The sequence below is a fragment of the Silene latifolia genome, chromosome 2 (genome assembly GCF_048544455.1).
Source record: "Silene latifolia isolate original U9 population chromosome 2, ASM4854445v1, whole genome shotgun sequence".
Classification (NCBI taxonomy): domain Eukaryota; kingdom Viridiplantae; phylum Streptophyta; class Magnoliopsida; order Caryophyllales; family Caryophyllaceae; genus Silene; species Silene latifolia.
The window spans coordinates 76,399,659-76,425,577 of record NC_133527.1 but is presented as its reverse complement, the minus strand read 5'-3'; the positions used below and the strand labels follow the sequence as shown (position 1 = coordinate 76,425,577).

Here is a 25,919-nt window from a genome sequence, read left to right as displayed (position 1 = left end):
GTGAATATCATTAGTTACACATTATTAAAAATTATATAAATTTGATATTCTTGTAGCATTCCTAACGATAAATGAAATAAGATCTCATATGAATATATTTTGTCTTATAGATTACGAATAATATCAAAGATTCTCTACGACTATAAATAGTGCCAAAAAGGGAGGAGTACATTAGAGTAACCGTCCTAGTAAAGCAACCACCGTTACTTGAACCGCGCTTGGCCGGTAGCCCAACTTCCAGTCTTCCACCCATCAGGGACATTGGCTTTGAACTAGAACCGAAGGCAACAAAACTCAAACAGTTGAAACAAATAACATTTCCGATAAACCCTTTTCTTGTTATCTGTCCATTTATTCCCACACTTCTCACCTCTCACTGCAAAAATTCTCCAGTAAAATCTTGAATTCCTTGTTATTCCTTACACATTTGTTAGTTAATCTTCATACCTTTATGTTCCCAACATGCCCTTCATCTTCAAACTCCATTGTTACTCCATTTCAGTCCATCCCTCATTACAATTCTACCCCCTTCTCAACTCACCACCACCATGGAAGGAGAAAAAGACTTAAAACCTCTACAAAACCCAAAATTCTAGTGGAAAAATCATACCCATGTCATTCATTTTTTAATTTTAGGAGAAAATCAAGTTGGGCTTGCTTCTCCAACCAGTTTGCAGCTCCACAGGTGTGTGAATCTTCAATTAATTCCAGTGTTAATTTGGATAATGTTGGTCTAATTGAGGAGAAAGATCGTTTCTTACGTAGTAATTCTAGTGTTAGGTTAAATAAAGATGGTTTGTTTAGTGGTTTTTCCAAGTCGATTGCCTTTACATTGTTTTGGATTGTAATTGGGATGTGCCCGGTTCGCGGGCACCCACCCCTTGCTGTTGCGTTGCCTTCAATTAGTGATTTGGTATGGAGGAAGAAGGGTAAAGTTGTTAAAGAGGAGCAAAAGTTGGTGTCTTGGAAGGAACATGAGTATTCAAGGTACACAAATAGCTTGCTAGAGAGTGTTTCGGATGTTTTAAAGGTTATGGAAGCAGTGAGGGCTGGCGAAAGTAAAATTGATGATTTAGAGGCTGCTTTGAAGGGAGTCAAGCTGAAGAGAGAAGAGTTACAAATTGAGATTATGGGTGGGTTGTTTGCTGAGCTGAGAGAGTTGGGGAAAGAGAAATGGGAGTTTGATCGTAGAGCTAATGATGTGCTAGTGGTGGTGTTGTCGGCAAAGAGGGAGCAAGATAAGTTGTTGATGAAGTTAAAAGGCGATCGTCAAAGTGTTGGTGGCGATAAGGGGGTTAGAGAGAAGATTGACAAGTTGGTCAAGGAGATGGATAGCAGTGAGAGAGAGTACAATGCATTGCAGGAGAAAGCCGGGGAGGTCGAGGATGAAATGTTGAGAAGGGAAACAATGGCATTGAGTATTGGTGTGAGGGAACTCTCTTTTGTTGAGCAGGAGTGTGAGCGCTTGGTCCAGAGATTTACGCAGACATGCAGGCATAGCATGAGGTAATTCTGTTGTTCGTGCTTCTTTTGTTGTCATCCATCATTATTTATGGTAGTTATGCCTCTCTTTATCCTGTAGTGTGAGTTGTTTGAACGTGTGTCCTATGACATCATTGTGGCATTATTTTAGTTGGCTGAATGTGTGTTTCTTACTTCCATGGTTGCCTTTTGATGTTCTTAGTCTCTTCATTCTTCAACTTCCCTAACTTTTGATGACTTTTGTTTAGTTCTCGTTTACCTTTTGAACTCTTTTGAAATATTTGTTGCTAAGGCTTTCTTTGATTTACGGTAATGCATTAAGTGGGGTAATGGAGTAAAATGCAAAGAATGGATGGGGTAGCCGTGGCGGTGGTGGAGAGTGTTGAAAATAATCCTTAGGGATTGGACGGCAATAGTCTCCCATGGATTGGGGCTAGTAGTTAGTAGTTACCCACCTCCTTAAACTGCAATCTTTAGAGTGCTTGCTTCTATTAGAGGTTCTTAACAGACAAGTTACTTGAGGCGAGAAGGGTGATCCTGTTGGGTAGATGTTACTAATTAATATAAATTTTTTTTCATCATGTTTTGGATTTCACTCTTCTATTTTTGTTGCTACGGAGTCCACTCTTTACAGGGGGTTGTGGTTGGAGATCATAATTTATTGAGCTGTATTAGTAGGATTTGCAGTAGAGTAGTAGTCATTTTTGACTCGAGGCCTTTTGCAGATATTGAGGGGGGGTGGTTTGCTCAGCATTTCCCTATGTTTACAACAAAGAGAGGATGTTCAAGATAACCCAAAATAAAAATGGAAATTGCATTAATGATTGCAACTTCCGAATGTAAAGAAGTGCAATTACTTTAGTAGTGAGCCGTCTCCCATCATAATCTAGAGCCAGAGAACGGTGAGTCTGTTAACAACAAAGAGAGGATGTTCCGTATGACCTAAAATAAAAATAGATATTGCATTATATGATTGCAACTTCCTAATGTAAAGAAGCGCAACTACTTTAGCGAGCAGCATAATCTAGAACCATAGAACATTGAGTCTGGCTCCATGTAAACAAAGACTTCTGATACTTGTCTGATGCTATAAGAAAGTTAGTTTACTTATTTTTGCTTACACCAATATGCTTTAAATTTGCAGCTCATCAAAAAAATCTACTGCAGCCTTTTCCAAAAACGATATACAGCACGAGTTGGAAGCTGCTCAAAGAGAACATGTGAAACAGATGGTATTGCCAGGTGTGGTAGAGTCTGATGATGCTCTTCAGCCTCTATTTGAGGGGGAGCAAACAGACTTTGCATCACACGTAAAGCAAACTCTTCAGGAGTCAAAGAATCTGCAAAGAGAAGTCGAGGCTCGTATCAGAAGAGAGATGAAAAAACATGGGGATGAAAAGCGTATTGTTGTGAATACACCAGAAGGTGAGGTTGTGAAAGGTTTTCCAGAAGTTGATTTAAAGTGGATGTTTGGTGATAAGGAGGTTGTAGTTCCCAAGGCTGTAAGTGTCCACTTACATCATGGATGGAAGAGGTGGCGTAAAGACGCAAAAGCAAAATTAAAAAAGAGCTTACTGGAGAGTGTTGATCGTGGTGAACAATATGTAGCTGAGAGACTGGTATTCTTGTCCTCTATTACTTGGCATTGCGTCAGAACGTTTTTTTGTGTGCATGTCTGATTTTAAATAAGTTGGAGTGAAATCTATATTTGCAATATGTTCATAAACTGGAGTGAGAGTTTGGCCAAAATATATTTTCACAATATACACTTTCTACATTCTTTTTAGATGATAAAATGACAATAGTTATTACAAAATGTTAGGTAGACCTACAAAGGGAGTGAGAGTGCTTAGAACAAAATTTAAATTTTGGTCTTAGGTATCACCCTTAAGGCGTTATTTGCTAGGTTTATTGAGTAATGACATCTGCAAGATTGTATTGGTGATATAAGAAGAAATTCATGCTCTCTAATCCGTACCATGTCTCTTGTCTTTGGGATCTGTTACAGGATTTAGATCTTTTTCCTAGCGGTACAGTAGACAATTTCGTGTTTACCTACAATTCTTAAATTATGAAAAATAAGTTGCAGGCACAGTTTTCTGAAAGGTTTTGGTTTTGCATGTTTTCAGGAACGCATTGTGTTAGATCGTGATAGAGTCGTATCTAAAACGCTATATAACGAGGAAAAAAATAGATGGGAAATGGACCCTATTGCAGTGCCATATGCAGTTTCCAAGAACCTTGTGGAGTATGCGCGAATAAGGCACGACTGGGGTGCCATGTACATTGGATTGAAGGGAGAGGACAAAGATTTCTTTGTAAATATAAAGGTCATCCTCATACCCTAGATGACACTTTCTTTTTTACATGAGTTGTGTATATGTCTAGCGGATCTAACATTTTTTTTACAGGAATATGAAGTGCTCTTCGAAGATTTTGGAGGGTTTGATGGATTGTACCTCAAAATGATTGCGTCTGGTGTTCCAACTGCTGTCCACCTGATGTGGATTCCACTGTCAGAGTTGAGTATCTATCAGCAAGTCCTTTTACTGGCTAGACTTTCCTATCAATTAATTAATGGTATATGGAAGACTAGAATTGTTTCTTTTGGTCAAAAATGGCTATTCACGAAGATTAAAAACATCAACGATGACATAATGATGATGATTGTATTTCCCATTGTGGAATTCTTAATACCTTATCCGGTATTTTTCCTACTTCTAACTTTGTTTATTTTATATTCCTTCCACTCATTTGGATTCACTACATTTCTAATTGGTGCAAGATTTTAGAAAATGGCAAGTGGAGAGGGTATGTTTGCAAAGTGGATGGATAGTGAACCCATAAACTTTTGAGAGTGTATTTTTGTCTCTTGACAGTCAAATAAGGAAAACTGTAGTGAATCCAAATTCCTTAAGGGAGTAGTTCGTATAATTGGCGATCTTTGATAATCATTTCAGATTACTTCTTATCTGTAGATAAGGATAAAGCTTGGTATGGCCTGGCCGGAGGAAATAGGTGTGACTATTGACTCAACCTGGTACCTGAAATGGCAATCTGAGGCAGAGACAAACTTCAAATTGAGAAAGAGAGATAATCTTGGTTGGTACTTTTGGTTTCTTATAAGAAGTGCCCTTTATGGATATGTGCTGTTTCATGTATTCAAATATTTAAAGAGAAAAGTTCCTAGACTGCTCGGTTACGGGCCCTACCGCCGAAATCCGAACTTCCGGAAGCTTCAAAGAGTGGTATTTACTCCGCTTCAACTTAGTTGATCATAAAACATTTTTTTAATTTGAGTTATCCATTTGCTGAGCATATATGACACTGGATATTAGTCCTTGATAACCAATATCCTGATGATTTGGTATGATGCTATTTTGTTTCTAAGGGCTCATGCTGAAAGGAGGTATCTTCCTTACACCTTGATGTCCCTTTGTATGTATAAAGAACTCCTTTAAACTTCCTGACATTCTCTGAATTTTCTGCCTCAGTTTTTGCATTACACTCTACTCCGTCAAATGAATTTGAGAGGCCCGGTTCAACATATCAATATGTTGACCTAAATAAAAACAATTTTTTTCCTTTTAATTTAATAAATTAAAACACAAAAGTTAGTACTCAATCAAATATTAAAACAGATGTTTTTTCCGTGTAAATAAAGTAATTTGTTGCTGCTTTTTCACCTCAAAGTTTTGTTATTACTTCTTTAGACATATTTTTAGGCGCCAAAATTTAGGCCCCCAGTTCTAAGAACCTTTTGAACATGCTAATCAACAGCGTGATTACAATAATGACCTCAGGGGAAGGAGTGACCGAGTGACTTAATTTTATATGCTCAATTGACCACTACATGTTTAATTAGGTTTATCATTAACAAGTCTTAACAACAATAAGCTTCTATTTTTTTACCAAAAAAACCCAATAAGCTTCTATTTTTTTACCAAAAAAAAAAAACAATAAGCTTCTATTTACTCTTGATATGTTGAACTCTGGTGTGTCTGTCTTGCACTATATTTGCTGTGCTATGGATTCTTTATTGCGTCTTTTGATGCTTTATTGCAGTTGGGATACATAAAATTCAGAAAACAGAAAATAATAATGAAAAAGAGAGCTGGGGTTGATCCAATTAAAACAGCATTTGATGATATGAAGGTAAACGCATGATGTTGTTCTTTTTCACCTTTTTTCAACTCTAACTTCAAATATTCATACAACCCGTTGTTTCTTAGAGAGTGAAAAACCCACCAATACGGCTGAAAGATTTTGCTAGTGTCGATTCCATGAGAGAAGAGATAAATGAAGTTGTGGCATTTCTACAAAATCCAAGTGCATTTCAGAAGCTGGGAGCCCGTGCACCTCGGGTATGTAATATTGAACATGCTTTGGGTTTCTTCTTGTTATATGTAAATAATGAACATTATTTGAATTAAGAAATTTATGGTGATTGTTAAAAACCAATTGTTGATCATGTAATGAAAGTCAGAGATAGCCGCGGTAAGATCTCTTTTATGGTAACTATCCAAGTGCTGTAAAACGATTTTTATGATGTTAAAAACCGATTTTACATGTGTTTTATTTTATTTATTTATTTATTTTTTTAAATCATGCATGTAGTTTGTATATATTATTCAATTATTAGTTACTTTTTTCCCTATAAACATAATATGAGATGGAAATGCAACTTAAGTGTGGGGTGACAAACAGTAATGACCACAAATAGTTATTGAAAAAAGGTAAAATTCCAAGTGAGAAGTTTTTTTATGGACACCAAATAATAGAAACTTGGAAGTGTATCCAGTGTATCCAAAAATAGTTATTGAAAAAAGGTAAAATTCCAAACGAGTCAGTGACCATTAGTTACATTTGTGAAATGACACCCAGTGTATCCAAAAATTATCTCACCTTACACGATTCACTGATGATACCTTCTTACGCTTGTGCTTCATTAATAAATCATTTTTCTTATAAGTATTCATATTGGAAATGAATTTTCTGCTTGTGAAAAATGTTCAGCATTTGAACTCCGTGTTTTAATTGCATTTGCTAGTGAAAAGGCTTCTTGTTCTGGGATATCAGAGTTTCTTTTCTGTATATCTTTCTGCACTACTTGCATTACGAATTTAGGAAGCTCATACAAGTGAAGTTATCTCAAATACTTTGCAGGGTGTTCTTATTGTGGGTGAGAGGGGGACTGGGAAAACATCACTTGCCTTGGCAATTGCTGCGGAAGCCAAGGTACCTGTTGTCAATATCGAAGCTCAGCAATTGGAAGCTGGACTCTGGGTTGGGCAGAGTGCATCAAACGTCCGAGAATTATTCCAGACAGCCCGAGATTTGGTAGTTCTTTATATGTAACCCTTCTGCTTCCTTCTTCACAATGTAAAGATACTTGGGTTTCTAGTCTTTTTCTTAAAAAAAATTATCAACAGCGTAGAAGTAACATGTTTCATATCCATAATATCCTCCATAAGCACTGGTTATTGGCTTGTTTCTTAGGACCCAAATTACTTCGACACCAACTCTGGCAATATATTGCGTGAATACGACACTATTTCACTTCATTTTAGAGCAAAAATATGAAATTTTTTACAAAAAAGCAGCGTCTGTCTTCTGATACTTGACACTTTGATGCGTCCGACGCTGCTAAGTCGGAACATCTTTGTACGGCACTAGAGTTTCCATTCTTTGTGGGGATTGGTAGATGATGGGGTTTGATTGATTTCATGGTTACTTTTTGTTTCTCTGGAAATTTGTTTGTCAACTTTTATCCCTTTTGTTTCCTTTTCAATATTCTGGATTACTTTCATTAATTAATTATTTTGTCCATATACTCATTTCCTATGTGTTTATTTATTTTATAATTTTTGTCGCTTCATTTTATAGCAGAATAAGCTCAGAGAGTAGTTAGGTAATTTTATTTACTTTGTAATAAAAATATTTGGCATGTCTTTTATATCGACTACTTTTTCTTCTTCTCATTATTTTACTTGTCAATTGACCGTTTGAGATGATGTTTCATGTCAGCGGACCGCTAATCATTTTGGGATTAAGGGTTTTTTATTGTTGTTGTTTCATTGCCTTCGGTCCGTAAGCCTTGTCTTTTGCATAACTGTCTCTCGCCATTTGACCGTGCCTGGTTCAAACTAAGGGCCGTATGTGAGCTTATTCTGCTATCTGCATCTTTGTAGATCAACAATCTGATGATTTTATATGTATTTAAACTATATTCTTTCATCTATGTGACTAGTTTCATCATCATTTTTAACCTGTTCTTTTATGATATCCTTAGGCACCTGTTATAATATTTGTGGAAGATTTTGATCTATTTGCCGGTGTCCGGGGAAAGTTCATTCATACAAAACAGCAGGATCATGAGGCTTTTATCAATCAACTACTTGTGGAGCTTGATGGGTATGTTCCATATCCTTGTAAAAATCTTCAGGCCCCATTGTCATTTTTTATTATACCATGTAGATATTACAATGCATGCTAGAACCAGCTAAACACATAACGCTTTCATGCAGTTTCGAAAAGCAAGATGGTGTGGTTTTGATGGCTACCACGAGAAATCTAAACCAGATTGACGAAGCTTTAAGACGTCCTGGTAGAATGGATAGAATGTTTAATCTTCAGCGTCCTACTGAAGCAGAAAGAGAAAGCATATTGCGTAAGGCAGCCAGAGAAGCTATGGATCCTGATATTATTGATTTTGTGGACTGGAGAAAGGTTATTTCGAAAATTCTAAGTCTGCTTAGAAGAATAGACTTTTTTTCGTTCTACTAAATCTTTGCATGCTTTTTTTTATCATTATTCTTTTTCTTCCCTGATGTTTGACAATATTCCACTTAAGATACCTATTTTTTTTTTGTTATTCCACTTTTGTTACTTAAACATAGCTGTACTTTGAGTACTTGAGGTTTGGATAGTTTTACTTTTGAGCGTCTAAGATTTGACTAGTACCACCTTGGGTGCCTAAGGTTTGAAAATAGTTACAATTTGGGTGCATTGCAAAGTCACATTTTTTTCCACTTTTTAATATAACATAAACATTTACTCGTATATAACTTAATAATCTTGTATGTTTGCTATGTTGTTACAAAATTTAGTGTAGTTCATGGGATACTTTAATAAGGTATTTCTATTTTTAATTTCAGAAAATATGTTCCTGAATTTATATCTTGCTTAAAAATATTCTATAATGAATCTTATATCACATCCACTTAATATATTTTGAAATAAAATCCTTTAAATAGCTCTTTGTAAAATTTAAGAAATATTTCAAAATTCTAAACAATTTAGACAAAAGTAATAAAAATATTATTTTTATCAATTTTTTTTGTCGTTTAAATAGATCAAATAAATTATAATGTTACTTTTGTAACTTAAAAACATCCAAACAAATTATACAGATTAAAATTCAGAATTCATTTTCTTTGTGCTGATACCTTTTGGCTTGTATGTTCATGAGCATACTGTTCAAGTGGTTACTATCTCATTTATGAAATAAGAAAACTACTACCAACAGTGAGAACTGTACAGATCTTTCCTCAGCTGCATATGATTTCTCTTTCTATGTATAGATTCAATCATTCAAGTAACAAACTACTCTCTGACGTCTATTTATGTTTAGGTTATTTGAAAAGTTAAAACAACTTTGTGAAATATTCGAAAACTTATGTCATTAGATTCTTAGCGTTGAAATCTTTAATTAGAGTGTTCGTTTCCTAAATTTTTGCACATATGATCCGGGAGATATTGAAGATAATTGCCTAAGCGAGTGTCTCAAATTCCCTGCTTTGATTTGTCCTCTTTTGGAGCTTTGAATCTTGTTCACCTAATAATCAGTTTGCTGTATCTCCAGGTGGCTGAAAAGACGGCTCTTCTACGCCCCATTGAGTTGAAACTTGTCCCTGTAGCTTTGGAAGGTAGTGCCTTCAGGAGCAAGTTTCTTGACACAGAGGAACTGATGAGCTACTGTAGCTGGTTTTCTGTAAGTCTTTCCATCTTTGGCTTCCATATGCTGTGTTACTTTAACTCTCCAACAGGGTTTCGTGTTTGACACGTGTCGGAGTGTCGGATATGGCTCTTCTGTGCGAAGTTTTCTATTTTGTGGTCTAAAGTGTAGTGTCGAAGTGCCGTGTTGTGTCCGATGCGCGACACAGCAGCTAAGTGAAGTGTCGGAGTAACATAGTCCATATGTATGGTGTGTTTACTTTATGAAATCTTCGTATTGCCGTGATGTCTTTATAATTGTATGGACTGAATTATGTTTGACCTCCTACTTAGCATCTCATCTAAAATTGATGCATTCTTTTGTGGACAAGTAACTGGAAAGGTAATCCTATATCTTTGCTTACTTGAATGTTATCTTTTAGAATAGGCAGGGAAACATATAGCGTAAGAAAACAAAAATAATTGACTACGAATAAGAAATAATCGACTGACAGAAATTTTGATAATAAAACTCTGTAGATTCCTGAGAAGTTGATGATGAGAAAAAAAATCGATTTTATATATCTACGCGTACAAAGGGAATGATGAAATTCAACAGGACAGTTGTGTATCACGAATTCTGTTTAATTAACGTGTGTAGAAGTCATATTTTTATCTTTGGCGTTTCCCCTTTTTTTGTTTGTTGGGTAGGCTTTCTTTCTTCTACAACTACTGACAAAGTCAGTCTTAACACATATATCTTGCAGCTAGTAATTAGCAGGATATATTCCCGATACGATATATTCCCGATAGTAATTACCAGGATATATTCCCTAAAGTTAAATCACTTCTGGTTATAATTGGAGACTTTCAACATGGTGTGACATGGAAGCTTTGTGTTATTTAAGTAATCATTCACTGAAATTGGCCAAACACTTCTTCTAGAGTACATTTACTCCTACCCAAATAGGGAGCCAGAGAACATCATCCACCAACTTATACTCTTTTACATAGCTATTTCTACAATATTAGACGATGAAGTTTATTTGATAGACCTATATGTCCTATAACCTGTTGAATGTGTTAGTTGATATACCAGTTTCTTTGATAACATCTGGGTGGCACACACCACATGTTCGCTGTGCACTAGTTAAGTTTCAGTCATGCATTTGGAAGTGGAACATGATTTATTCCTCTCTATATACGGATAATCGGATATACCTAACTAGTCAACTACCTGAGTTTTTTGAACAGGTAAAAAGTCGGACAATTACAAGTTTACCGCGGATTTTGAATATGTTCTTATTTTAGCTAGAGCTTAAACATTCTAGGTGTAAATTTTCCATATTTTGTACTCGATACCAGGAATCAAGAGAGCATTATTTAACTAGACTGGGATTCCAATTTTCAGCCAGATGCTAATTTTAATACCACAAATTCTTGAGTAAGGCAATTTTACATGTAAAATGGCCCTACGTTTTACTAAATCTCCCTTTTGTAATTTCGTTTATTAACCACTCATAATTTGTGATGAGGGTTAATGGTGTATAGGTCTTTATTTAATGATTTGTCTAAAACCGTTTTATGTGAGACCTATTGTTTTAATATTATGTTCACGGCTTACTAAATTGCTTACTGATACTGAATGCTTTACATGTAGACTTTTAGTGCTTCTATCCCTAGCTGGCTGAGGAAAACAAAAGTTGCTAGACAGCTAAGCAGGGTGATTGTAAATCATTTGGGACTGACATTAACAAAAGAAGATTTGAAGAATGTTGTTGATCTAATGGAGCCATATGGTCAAATTAGCAATGGAATCGAGCTCTACACTCCTCCAGTCGAGGTAAGAATATTCATAGCAACTTCATCTGATAGATTCATAATGCACTTGCTCTGTTAGGCTTTTAGATCATATGTATTGTAGTGCTGTCTTGCCAATAGTCTATTATAATAATTGAATATATTCTTTATCATTGCTTAACAGTGGACAAGGGAGACAAAGTTTCCTCATGCGGTGTGGGCTGCTGGTCGTGGCCTCATTGCTCTTCTATTGCCAAACTTTGATGTCGTTGATACAATGTGGCTTGAGCCTCTTGCTTGGGAGGTCAGTTACTTTTATCTTTCACGGTCAAAATCAATGGTCAACACTTTCAGTGTTTCAGTTTAGGGGAACTTTTGAAATTGCAAGTACCTGAACTGTAGCATATATATATCTAATATACAGGGATTGAAACATTAAACATGGGATTTCAATTACCTAAATTGTTCAAAACATATATTTCTGTTGTGTTTTCAGAACAAACCTATATTACTTTGACAATTCACTTTTGAGTCATTCTCGTGCCTGTCACCAGAATCAAAGATATGGGTAGAATGGGCCATTCTTGTGTGCGATACCACACTCAAGGATATCGGTGTAAAATCTTGGAATCAGTACCCGGCAATTATCAATCTAACACTTCTCCTAGCAGAGATGAAAAAGGAGGCCCGCGTGTAAACTAGTGTATGAAGCATAGGGCTTCGTATAGGGGGTTTTGGAGGGAAAGGGAGGGGAGGGCGAAGAAGTGATACAAAATCCCTTGTTTGGTTAACAAATGAGGTAGGAGGGAAATGGAGGTGAGAGATTTAGAGGGATCTATTTTCCCTCCTCCAAGCCTATTCTCTCCAACATTGGAGAAAGGGGAAGGAAAATCCCCTTCCTCCATTCCCCGTTCTTTTCTCTCCCCTATCTTTCCGTCCCCTTCCCTTCCCTCCCTTTCCCTCAACTTTTACCATCCAAACACACAGTTAGAGTGATTTTTAAGGATTTTGTGGTTCCTCTAATCCATATATATATATATATATATATATATATATAGAGAAGGGATCAACTAAGGTCCATAGAAATATAAAGTCCATAAATTCTATTATGAGCCATTGGATGGAAGGAGATGGAGGGATGAGATCAACCCCCAAAAAGTGTGTTCATAAACTAATCTCACCATCTCTCTCCTCATTCACTAATCCACTCTAATTAATCACTAATTTACTTTATATTTCTTTTCCACTCATCCATTTCTCTTTCATCTTACACATTTCATTTCTCTCTTCTCTCAAACTCTAAAAAAAAAACCCAAATAAATAAAAAAAACCCAAAAAATCCAAATAAATAAAAAAACCCAAAAAATCCAAATAAATCAAAAAACCCAAATAAATCACCCACTCCTCTCTTCCTCATTCACCACCACCCACCACCACCCCACCCGTCACCAACTAACCACCCACCCCCCCCCCCCCCCCCCCCCCCCGCCGTTTTTTTTTTTTTTTTTTTTTTTTTCGTTTTGTGTTAATTTGTATGTTTTGAGTTGTTTTTTCCATTCATTATTTTTTTTGTCTTTTATTTTATTTTAGTTGTCTTTTATTTTGTTAGTTCTCATTTATTATTCATTTTCTTAAATCTCTTTTTGGTATACGTTTTTTTTAAGATTTCGTGTTTTAAATCTCGTTTTTTTTTTTTTGAGATACTTTTTTTCATCTAAGACAATAATGGACTAAAGTTATACAAAAATGAACCAAAGTTATACAAAAATAGACCAAAGTTATACAAAAAAAGACTAAAGTTATACAAAAATTGGACTAAAGTTATAAAAAAAATTGGACTAAAGTTATACAAAAAATGAACCAAAGTTATACAAAAATAAACCAAAGTTATACAAAAATGGACCAGAGTTATACAAAAATGCACCAGAGTTATACAAAAATACACCAGAGTTATACAAAAATGAACCAAAGTTATACAAAAATGAACCAAAGTTGTACAAAAAATGAACCAAAGTTATACAAAAATCGACCAGAGTTATACAAAAATGCACCAAAGTTATACAAAAAATGGACTAAAGTTATACCAAAATGAACCAAAGTTATACAAAAATGAACCAGAGTTATACAAAAATGAACCAAAGTCATACAAAAATGAACCAAAGTTATACAAAAATGGACTAAAGTTATACAAAAATGGACTAACTTTTGTATAACTCTGGTGCATTTTTGTATAACTCTGGTGCATTTTTGTATAACTCTGGTCCATTTTTGTATAACTTTGGTTCATTTTTGTATAACTTTGGTTCATTTTTTGTATAACTTTAGTCCAATTTTTTGTATAACTCTGGTGCATTTTTGTATAACTCTGGTCCATTTTTGTATAACTTTGGTTCATTTTTGTATAACTTTGGTTCATTTTTGTATAACTTTAGTCCAATTTTTTGTATAACTTTAGTCCATTGTTGTATGACTTTAGTCCAATTTTTGTATAACTTTGGTGCATTTTTGTATAACTCTGGTCCATTTTTGTAGAACTTTGGTTCATTTTTGTATAACTTTGGTTCATTTTTGTATAACTTTAGTCCAATTTTTTGTATAACTTTAGTCCATTGTTGTATGACTTTAGTCCAATTTTTGTATAACTTTGGTGCATTTTTGTATAACTCTGGTCGATTTTTGAATAACTTTGGTTCATTTTTGTATAACTTTGGTTCATTTTTGTATAACTTTAGTTCATTTTTTGTATAATTGTAGTCCAAATTTGTATAACTTTAGTACAAAATTGTATAACTTTAGTCATAAAATGTATAACTTTAGTCGTAAATAGTAAAAAAATCAAACAATAAATATGAAAAATATGAAGAAAAAAAAAAATAATAACAAAAACCAAAAAAACTCATAATAACAAAAACAAAAAACCAAATAAGAATAATAAAACCAACAACCCAACCAAACCCGAAATCTGAAATAAACCAAATAACAATAAAAAAAAAACCAAATCTAAATATCGTGTGTATAACTCTAATGCACGCAGTGTATAACTTTAATAGACAAGATGTATAACTTTAGTCCAAAAATACTTTGGTGTTTTAAGTCGTAAATTGTATAACTTTAGTCGTATAACCCAAATAAATTAACAAATTATATACAAAAATAAAATGTTGGTGAATGACTCATGAGAATAACAAATTTTATGCATAAATCTAACAAAAAACCCGTAAATCTAACAAAAACCGTAAATAAAACAAAAAACAAAAATAACAATGATCACTGAAGTTGTACATAAGGGCATTGAAGTTATTAGATCTAAAATAACCAACAAAAAATTAACAACCATCAATAACAAAAAATTATTAGATCTAAAATAAATACATAATAACAAGACGAATTTACAAGACGAAGTTTGAAAAAATAAGTACTAAGACGAGATTAAAACAAACATATAATAAGACAAGGATTTCCATAAACAAATTTAAAAAAAAAAAAAAAAAAAAAAAAAAAAAAAAAAAAAAAAAAAAAAAGACGAAACAACAGGGAAGGGAGAAAGGTGATGCACTGCATCTTTTAAAAAAAAAAATTGACACCAACAACAACACTAACAACCGCCACAACGGAGCTACAACAATAACAACCACAACAACATTGACACCAACCGCCACAAACACCACCACCAGCCGCAACAACCAACAACAATTGAAATAAGGAAAAAAAATTGAAAAAAAAAAAAGAAAAGTAGATCTGGAACGGTTGGTGACGGAGGGACGGTTCAGAGGAGGAGTGGCGGTAGTGCGGCTGGGGAGGGGGTGCGGCTGGCGGTTGTGCGGCTGGAGGGAAGAAGATGAATGAAGTTGTTCTTTTTTTTTTTTTTGGTTTGTTTAGATTTTGATTTATTTAGGTTTTTGGTTTTTTTTGGTTTGGTTTTTTTTTTTGAGAGAATGAGAGAGAAAGAGTGAATGTGAGAAATGAGAGAGGATGAGTGAATGAGGAAGTGAGTTGGGAGTTTAGAATGGTGGTAGAGTTATACACAATTAGGTAGAGTTATACACAATTAGGGAGGGAGATTAGGGAGGTTCATTTGTGACCCTTGAATGAGATGTAATCTCATCCCTCCATCCCTTCCATCCAAAGGCCCTTATAAGGACTTAGGGACTCAATGGATGTAAGGACCTTAGAAGAACCACTCTCTCTCTCTCTCTCTCTCTCTCTATATATATATATATATATATATATAGAGGTAAGATCTAATGAGTCCTCCTCTCAAATTGAGTCCATAAGTCCCTCTAAGGGCCATTGGATGGCCTCAATGGATGGTTGAGATGAATTTGATTAAAGGCCATTAAAAAGAAAAGGAAAAAAATATGGATGGTTGGATTGAGATGGGTGGTTGAGATTGAAAATTACCAAAAAAAATTACCACTAATCAAATTTCTATACACTAATAAATTTTTCTCTCTCTCTCTCTAGCCCCTAATTAATCAGTTTTGAGTTTTAGATTTCAGAAGTGTAAATGTAATGTTGTATGAGTTTTACAAGTGTAAATGTGACGGAAATTTTGAATTTATATAATTTTAACACTTTACAAGTGTAAATGTGATGTTTTACTAGTGTAAATGTAACATTTTAAGAGTGTAAAATTTATTTTTTGTGACGGAAATTTTGAATTTATATAATTTTAACACTTTACAAGTGTAAATGTGAAGTTTTACGAGTGTAAATGTAACATTTTTAGAGTGTAAAATTTATTTTTTTTTATTTTTTGTGACGAAAATTTTGAATTTATATAATTTTAACATTTTACGAGTGTAAATGTGATGTTTTACGAGTGTAAATGTAGTATTTTAAGTGTAAATTTGAAGGTTTTAGAGTGTAAATTTGGTCCTTTGGTCCTTTATAAGTGGAACTTTGGTCCTTTATGAGTAAAACTTTAGTCCGACTACCAACAAACACCACCACCGCCGTCCTCCACCACCAACTCATATCCACAAAAAATATGAGTGCAAATTTTTATAATTTTAACGAGTGTAAATGTAAAGAGATACGAGTGTAAATGTAAAGTAATATGAGTGTAAATGTAAAGAAATATGAGTGTAACGTTAATAAAATATGGTCATTTTCAAATGAGTGTAAATGTAAAGAGATAGAAGTGTAAATGTGTACAGAAATATTAGTGTAAATGTAAAGAAATATGAGTGTAAATGTAATGAAATATGAGTGTAAATGTGAGGAAATGCAAGTGAAAATTTAAAGAAATATGAGTGTAAATGTAAAGAAATACGAGTGTAAATGTAAAGAAATACGAGTGTAAATGTAAAGAAATCGAGTGTAAATTTAAATATGAGTATAAATCTAATAAATATTAGTGTAGATAAACAAATACGAGTGTAACTGTAAATAAATAGAAGTGTAAATGTAAAGAAATACGAGTGTAAATGTAAAGAAATACGAGTGTAAATTTAAATATGAGTATAAATCTAATAAATATTAGTGTAGATTTAAAGAAAGACGAGATCTGAAAAATGAAAAAGAAACCCAACAAAATCAGATCTGAAAAAAATATATAACAAGACGATTTTTATAAGACAATTGATTTGAAAAATTATAAAACAAACACCCACAACAAAACAAAACACCACCTTTTTTTATCATTAAAACACCACTTTTCCAAAAAAAAAAAAAAAAAAAAAAAACCAAAAAAGTACACGACAATAAAATGAACAGCACCAAAAAAGAAGACTCTCTGGACACATTTTCCTATTGTTTCAAACCATTGGCAACCTTGTACACCATTAATAATAAAACAATAAAATGATGAGTTCCAACATCATCATCAACATCAACAGGAACGACAACAACCACAAAACAATTAAAAAAAATCAAACGACAACACCACCATCAATAGCACGATCGACATGACCATCGACAATAACCATACAACAACCAGATCTGGCGTTTTGGCGTTGGTGGTGGTTGTTGTGGCGGACAGGAGGGAGGAGTTGTCGGGTGAGGATGAGCGACTGGCGGTGCGGCAGAAACAGAGGAGTGGTGATGTGCGGTGGTGAATGGCGACGTAGGTGAGTGTTTGGTGGCAGATCTGGAAAAAAAAAAAAAAAGAGAGAGAAAGGATGGAGGTGTTTGTGACGTGCGGTGGTTTCAGGAGCCGTGTGTGGTGCGTGGTGGTGGGGTGGTAATGTGTCTGGTGGGCTGAAGTGGTGTCGGGTGGAGGTGTTGTGGGCGGTGGTTGGAGAGGAAGGAGGTGGTGGCTGGTGAGGTGGTTGTTGTCGTCGTGGCTGCGTAGTGGCGGATCTGGGTGACGGGGAAGGAGAAAGAAGGAAGGTGGTGGTGATGTGCGGTGGTTGTGGCTGTGGTTGTTGGTGTGTGAGTGGTGTGTCGTGGTTGTGGTAGCGGGTGTGTGGGTGGTGTGTCGTGGTTGTGTGAGTGGTGTGTCGTGGTGGTGGTAGCGGGTGTGTGGGTGGTGGGTGGTGTGTCGTGGTGGTGGCGGGTGTGTGAGTGAATGAGGGGGAAATTTTTTTTTTGATTTTTTTGAATTATTTGTTTTTTGATTTTTGTTAGATTTTTGATAGGAATTGAATGTTTTTGATTTGTAGAGAGATGAGTGGAATGATAATTGTGTGAGATGAGAGAGAAGTGAGTGGAAAATAAATGTTATATAGTAAAATTAGTGGTTGATTAGTGGAGGTAGTGAGGGAAAGTAATTAATTAGCTTCAATCCCCTCCATTTAGCATTAATCCCTCCCTTTTCCCCTTCAATCTCAACCCTCCATCCTATCTTTTCAATGGCTCCTAAGAGGACTTAGGGACTCAATGCTTTTTGGTGGACTCACTTGATCCTTCCTCTCTCTCTCTCTATATATATATATATATAGACAAGTTCTTATAAGTCCCTTATATATTTTGAGTCCCTAAGTCCTCACTACATCTCTTGGATCTTCCAATATTGATGGTTGAGATTGAAAGCAAGAAACACACTTAACACTAATTAGTTTCCTATACACTAATTAATCAACTTTCTCTCTCTAGCTTTAATTATACATTTACTAATTGATTATTCTACACAATTAACACTATCTTTTGTCTTCTTATACTTTCAAGTTTATACATTTTTTTTTTAGAGAAAGTTTATACAAATTTTATGACACTTTTACTGTTTTAAAAGTGTAATTTTAACAAAAAAAAGTGTAACTTTAACAAAAAGAAAGAAGTTTTGACGGATATTATTTTGTAATTTCAAATTTTGAAGCAAGTTTACAATAAATTTTGCGTTTTACGACAAATTTGAAATTTTGAAGCAAGTTTACGACAAATTTTGAGAAATATTATTTTGAATTTTTCAAATTTTAACACAACTCATTGTAAATTGAGTGATTTATAAGTGTAACTTTAGTTCATTAAAGTGTAATTTTAGTCGAGAAGTGTAACTTTAGTCCATTAAAGTGTAATTTTAGTCCATTAAATTGTAATTTTAGTCCAAAAGTGTAACTTTAGTCCATTAAAGTGTAATTTTAGTCCATTAAATTGTAATTTTAGTCCATTGAGAGTGTATCTCTAGTCCATATTAAAAGTGTAACTTTAATCCATTGAGATTGTAACTTTAGTCCTTTGAGAGTGTAACTTTAGTCCATTGAGAGTATAACTTTAGTCATTGAGAGGGTAACCTTAATAGAGATAAGTATAACTTTAATGGAGATAAATGTAATTTTAATAGATAAAAGTGAAATTTTAATGGAGAAAAGTGTAACTTTAATAATATAGAAAAATGTAACTTTAACAGAAAAAATGTAACTTTAATAGAAAAAAGTGTAATTTTAATAGAAAAAAGTGTAATTAACTGTAATACCACCACCAACAACTATAAGAAACCGAAAAAAATAAATGTGACTAAAATAATATAAGATCTAAAATTTAAAAAATAATGAAAAAAACACCAACAATCAGATCTAAAACATTAAAAAAAAAAATTAAAAACTAAAAACCAAAACAAAACAAAAAAAAAACACAAAAAAAAAAACAAAAATAAAAGAAAACAAAAACCCACATCTATCGACAAAACAAAAATCAAAGAAAACAAAACACCCCACCCTCTTAGATCCGAAAATGAAAAAAAAAACAAACAAATTTAAAACAAACAAAAACCCTCTTAAATCTGAAACGAGCCGGAGAAAGGACGACTTGTCGTCGTGATTTGCGTGGGATAGGGTGCGTTTGTTGGTGGTGGTGGTAGTAATGGCGGGTGTTGTTGTTGTGTGGTGGTTGAAGGACAGCCGGATGGTGGTGGGGAACAAATCTGGAAAAAAAGAAGGGGAGGAGGTGGTGTGGTTGGTGGAGGTCGTGATGGTGGAAAGAAGGGAGTGAATGCGGCGTGTGTGGTGCGTGGTGGCGTGTGTGGTGCATCTGATGTTGTGGTGGGGTACGTGTTGTGGTGGTGGTACGGTGGTCGACAAGGTGCGTTGGTGTGGTGGCGGCGGCGTGTGTGGTGCGTGTGTTGTTGTGGTCGGTGGCAGCAGGCGGTAGAGCGCTGACCCGGGGAGTTGTTGTAGTGCCGGTGGGTGGTGGTGGTCTTGGGGGTAGGTGGTGGTGGCAGGTGGGGTTGGGGAAGGGGGGGGGGGGTAATTTTTTTATTATTTTGGTTTTTGAATTTTAGGGTTTTTGAGAGTGAGAGGTTTTGAGAGAGAGTGGGTGAAGGAAATTGTGTGGATGAGAGATAAGTAGGTGGGAGGAAAAAATATATATATTGAATTAGTGGTTAATTAGGATTAATTAATGTGGTAGTGAGATAGTGGGTTTAATTAGCTTTAATCCTTTTTTTTTTCTTGTGTAAATCTCAGCCCTCCATTTCCCTCATCTAAGGGCTCTAAGGGGGATTTATGGACTCAAGGGAAGGGGGAGGACTTACATGATCCTAATACTATATATATATATATATATATATATATATTTTTTTTTTTTTTTTTTTTTTTTTTTTTTCTTTTTTCTGTGTTGTTTCATTTGCTTTTATACTTTTGTTATTTTGGGAAGTTCTATTGGGATTTTAAAATTATACACCCCACCCCCACATTATTTCTCTCATCCCAACGATTCTCTCTCCCCACCTCCCCTCTGTTATCCACTCACCCAGATTGCCACCAGCATTGAGTCCTAAGCTGTGGTGTATAGGGCTGTATGAGTGTGGTAGTCATGGATAAGGCTACATGCGGGGGAGGTGGTGATGGTTGGTCATCGATGGGCTGTGACTGCGGATTAACGAAGGGGGTAGTTTGTGGTGGTAGGGTGGTTGCAAGAGGGTAGATTAGGGTGGCTGTGGGATGGTGTCTCAAGGGTAGATAAGGGTGGTTGTGGGATGGTGGCATGCCTGTTCGTGGTGGTTGGGTGACGGAGGAAAGGAAGGGTTGAGGTAAATTCATGGGTAATGAGGTAAAAATCTACTAGAGATCCAACTTTTTTTGCTTTTCCTGAAGCATTATTTATATGAATCAGAGGGAATATTTCTCAAACACCTCTTTATTTCACTTAAAAGATCACTAATATTCCAGATTTAAAATTAAAAAGTGACCTCGATCTTGTATCCTCATTACTCGACAGCCTCGTGTCACAAAAATGGGTCATGCATGGCGAGTTGTACGTTTGGGTATGTTCCATATCCAAACACTTGTAGCCGAGTCAGACTGTCAGAGTGACTGGAGTTTCAAATTTGCCCACAAAATTTTATAAAACGGGGACAAAGGAGTGGTGAAAGCGTTTTTTTGAGATTCAATTATGTTTTTTCTTTTACTATTGGGTTTAACTTTGAGCAGCCTATTATGCATTTTCACAAATCAGCGACCAAATATGTTGAATATTGTATATAATTGAGTTATTGAGCTCAGGGATGCTATGTGTTCCTTTTCAACTGTAACTCTTGAGTCTGTCTGTTATTGGTGATTCTCATTTACTCTGACATTTTTCTATGGTTACACTCGTCATACGTATGCAGGGAATCGGATGTACGAAGATTACTCAGGCTAAGAGTGGCGGCTCTATGTATGGTAATGTGGAAACTATATCATATCTCGAGAAAAAGCTTGTATTTTGCTTTGGATCACATGTTGCATCACAATTGTTACTTCCTTTTGGTGAAGAGAATCTGTTGTCGACCTCTGAGCTGAAGCAGGCACAGGAGGTGAGCACTGTTTTCTGCACCCAAGTCTTGTAATTTACATAGCACTCTCTTCATTCCATCGGAATCACTACTTTTTCATATGACTTTTAAGGTAGGGAAAGTATAAATTTAATGGTTAGAAGGGTAAATGGCCTTGTTGCAAGACTAGTGTGAATATGGTTAAGGACATTTTATATCGACAAAGTAAATGTGGTGAACTGGTTTGAAAGGAGCAAAAAGGAAAATGTAGCGAATCTAACAGTATAAAGGGAGGTATTACTTAAGAGTTGTTTGCTAGTACTCCATCCATCTTGTTTATATTGTCCCATTAAGATGGTCAAATGATGTCAACTATGAAAGATGTGCTTTCAAAAAATACTCAAAATACTACAGGCACATTTTTTTGATGATGTTAAGGTGAAAATGGTTGTTTTAATATATATCTAATTTATTTACATTGTACCTCTACCTATATTTGGAGAAATTAGTGGTCAAAATTAGACATGCTTTGACCACTAAAGTCAAATGGGAACAATATAGAGGTAGTACCAGTTGATCACAACTTCGTTTTGGCTACAAATTAACATCAACCTGCCTGTTATTTTATGAACTTTGAAGTTTGAACGGATGACTATTAGCCGTTAACTTAAGTTCGGTTCATTTGCTATGTAACAGATAGCTACTAGGATGGTACTTCAGTATGGATGGGGGCCTGATGAAACTCCTGCAATTTACCATCATGGATATGCGGTATTGCCTTTAAACCTTAATTGGTTGCACTTCTATTTTTTACAGAAAATGTTCAGTAATAACAAAAAAAACTTTTGCAACTTCTAGTAGCATTAGCAAGCTTAAAGAAGATTAAAACTCACGATGACTAACCAATGTTTTTTCCACGTCATGTTTAATTTATGCTAGATTGCTAGTTTGATGTCTGAAAGATTCTATTCAGTTATAAGCTATGCTGACGCTTGATGTCTTTTGTTTAATTGGTTTCAGAATTTAATTATATTCTAGCGATTTACCAGCTATTCTGAATCAGAAAGTATCCCCTGAAAGGGTTTTTCCCCAAGTTAAAAAAAAACATTCATTAAATACACCTATACACACCATGCCATAAATTATGTTGGTTACGAAAAAGTTATTTTGTGGGCCAAATGATGTGTGGTTTTTACAATAATACTTTTTTAAAAACCTCACGTAAAGTATTCTTAGTATTGAAAATCTATTTCTGCACCAGGCCACAACTCTGAGCATGGGGAGCAAACATGAGTATGAGATGGCTGCTAAAGTTGAACAGGTTTGTAAATGGTTGAGTTTCGAAGCTTTACAACCTTCGAACATAGAGTTTCTTAACGTTAATTTACTTATACGTTGGAACTTGGAAGTTGTTTTACTGCCAAGGACCTGAACAAGTGAATATCTAACATACCTTTTTTTTGGGCTTTGAGCAGATATATAATCTGGCCTTTGATAAGGCTATTGATATGCTCAAGAAAAACCAACAGGTGTTGAGAATGATTGTTGATGAACTACTGGAGTATGAAATTTTGACAGGAAAGGTATGAACCATTATGCGAAACTTCATTTCTAAGGTAGAAAGTTATATGTTCTTTTTTTTGGTTTCCTCTTATTGATAGAATGATATTTATTATTTCTTGCATATTCAAACCAATCTCTACCCCATCCCCTCTCCAAATACAAAGGAACATATTATCAGTCTATCTCCAAGTCCAAACTAGACCTGTCAAATTCTAACCCGACCGGAAGCTGAACCCACCTTTTTTTTTCTTTTTTCTTTTTTTTCTCCCCGGGTCAAGTCCCGAAAATATCGACCTGCGACCCGAATCCGAAATGACCAGTTAATTTGGGGTCAAAACCTAATCAAAGTTTTTATTAAAATATTAGTATTTTAAATAATAATAAAAAAATTTAGTTTTAATACTTTAAATGACAAACACAATTTAGAAATCAATTTTATATACTTTTAACGTTTAATAATAAAATACTCCGTAGTTATTAAAATAACTTAATTTCAATAATTGTTTCAATATAGTTAATGTAACTATGTAAGCATTGAATATGATCAAAATATTAATATTAAATATGCTTTAATTCTTAAAAAATATTTTTTTATTTAAAAATTGGTAAAAAAAGGTGTTAGAAACAATTTCGACCCGTGTTCTGAGCCTAACCCGTATTTTGACCTGGCCCACTCGACCCGTTTGACAGGTATGACTAGAGACATACAGGTTTAAGACTGCTTTTTGCAACCTTTTAAAGTCACGGTCAGCAAATACTATATTTGTGACCTCCGACAGTTGCGAAAAGGAACGTAAGTCACAAATTTGCGACCATTGTCATGTGTCGTCACAACTTTTTATTTTAGGCCAAAATAGAAAAAACATGAATTTTATTACAAATTATCCGTGCCATGCACCGATTTTGAACACCTACAACAGAGTCTGAGTAATTTTTTCGAGGAATTGAGCTGGATGCTTTTTATTTCATTTCATGTACACTTTAGAATTCTAGTATATGTCAAGAGGATATAGTAAGTGTTGGTGACATAATCTTACTAATCATCTGTTGTCCCCTTAGGATCTAGAAAGAATCATGGAAAGCAATGGTGGAATTCGAGAGAAAGAGCCCTTCTCTCTCTCAAGTGTGTATGTAAGCGAGGTAATTTTTAGCACATATAGCTTGAAATTCTCTCATTTTAAAGCGTTTTGTCCTGCAAGTTTCATACTTCGTAAACACACATAATGGAAAGGTTTTACATGTCACAGATTATTGAGATTAACATGTACTCTGCTCATGTGTTATTCAGCTTTTATGTACCCATATCGGACACTTGAAACTCGTACAGAGGGACACTTCGACACTATTTTAAGCAAAAAATGGCGGTTTTTCATAAAATAGCTAATTTTGACACTTGGGGACAAATCCGCATTGGACATTTTTAACCGGTTCGGAGTAACAGTCCCCCTTTGTTAGAGCACATATATGATATACGCATACTTCTCTAGTAAGAGGGCGTTTAACCTGTAAACAGTCTAGATCAAAATCACTACGGTAAAGAACTTTTAGGTTGAGCTATCAATCTGCTTTTGCAGTCGATATCTGTGAGGTATCTTGATAATGGCACAGCATCTGGAACTCCTCTACTGGGCGGAGCTAATTGACAGACATTTTTCGTTCAATAGTTAGGGACATCCCTGAAAATCCTTGGCTCATTCTACGGATATGCTGCAAGTGGGAGCAGCCAATTATTGGAAATCTCGGAATGGAAAATCATTTGACCTACTCAGCATGTTTCGAGTTACTCCATCAGAGATTGTTGTTTATACACACAATAAGCACCGAAAAGCATACTGGTGCCATTTGTTGTTCCTGTTCTTGGCTACGGTGAACATAAATCAGTTTTGCAGGTAGCCGCCCTAGGTATCTTGTAAAAGTCATGTATTTTGTAAAAAATATTTGGCCCCATAGCAGGAAGTTTCTAATGCTATGAGAGTAAAGGTACCCTTTTTCCCATTGTTTTTCTTGTTGTAGCAGGTTACTTTTCTTTTGTTATTTAGCAAAGGCGATAAGGATGGTTATTCATAGGGGTACGTACAAATTTGTTGTGCATAAATTCTTGTATAATATTCTTATTTTGAGGATGACAGTGTAAAATAGTTCATATAAAAAAATTAAAAATATCAAATATTCTTGAGCTCTGGGTAGGGCTGAGCAAAATTATACGATATGGTTTTATTATATGTATTCGATACGCTATATGAATTTAATTATATGGATTTTCGGCTATCCGATACGGTTTTTAAAAACCGTATCGGATAAGGATCATCAAAATATAAAACCGGATATACGGTATCCGACACGGTTGCCTTTTTCTAGAATAAAATATTAAAATATATACATAAATCACAAAATATCCAATATGTTGGTGATTAAACCTTATTAGTATTAAACTTTATAATTTACTAGTTTGAATGCCCGTGCGTTGCAACGGGGTAATAAACTTATTTATAATGCAAAAAAAAAAAAAAACGTTATAAGGGTTTAATGTTTACATTCTATGTCTAATGATTGGTTTACATATTAAAAGATTAATATATATGTGGGTTAACTCTTATTTATAATCATATAATCACCCTACCTTATATTAATCTTTTGATGTGGGACAATTCTATTATTTATATGTAATATATTCACCAAACTTGGATTATTTTCTGATGTGGGACAATTCTACTATTTATACGTAATATATATTCATCAAACCTGCATTATTTTTCAATGTGGGACAAATAACATACTTAGAATTACACTATCTTTTTTCCACTTAATTCGACATCCAACCAGATCCCGAATACCGAATACGAACAATTGCTACTCATATATCTAATAGTTATATTTAAATTTAATAATATGATCAAGTACTCTCCATTAATATTTGTACGTTGTTTTTCTTCAAAAAAAAAAAATCATAATTGAGATACGGAAATTTTCCGTGGTACCTCTTAATTTTGTCAGATTTTCCATGTTA

The 25,919-nt window shown here is 34.7% G+C and overlaps 1 protein-coding gene across 1 annotated transcript; it reads left to right on the top strand.

The window, feature by feature from the left end:
• The first annotated feature begins 291 nt into the window (after nucleotides 1-291).
• On the top strand, nucleotides 292-24,907 carry LOC141642811 (putative inactive ATP-dependent zinc metalloprotease FTSHI 5, chloroplastic). Its single transcript, XM_074451753.1, has 19 exons — nucleotides 292-1,506; nucleotides 2,627-3,101; nucleotides 3,612-3,812; nucleotides 3,894-4,187; nucleotides 4,461-4,730; nucleotides 5,548-5,637; nucleotides 5,715-5,846; nucleotides 6,649-6,822; nucleotides 7,775-7,896; nucleotides 8,010-8,211; nucleotides 9,347-9,475; nucleotides 11,078-11,260; nucleotides 11,402-11,521; nucleotides 21,206-21,391; nucleotides 22,046-22,120; nucleotides 22,611-22,670; nucleotides 22,825-22,932; nucleotides 23,972-24,052; nucleotides 24,487-24,907. Exons 1-19 carry the CDS (start codon nucleotides 452-454, stop codon nucleotides 24,553-24,555), a joined length of 4,026 nt encoding a protein of 1,341 aa, XP_074307854.1. The 5' UTR covers nucleotides 292-451; the 3' UTR covers nucleotides 24,556-24,907.
• The last annotated feature ends 1,012 nt before the right edge of the window (nucleotides 24,908-25,919 follow it).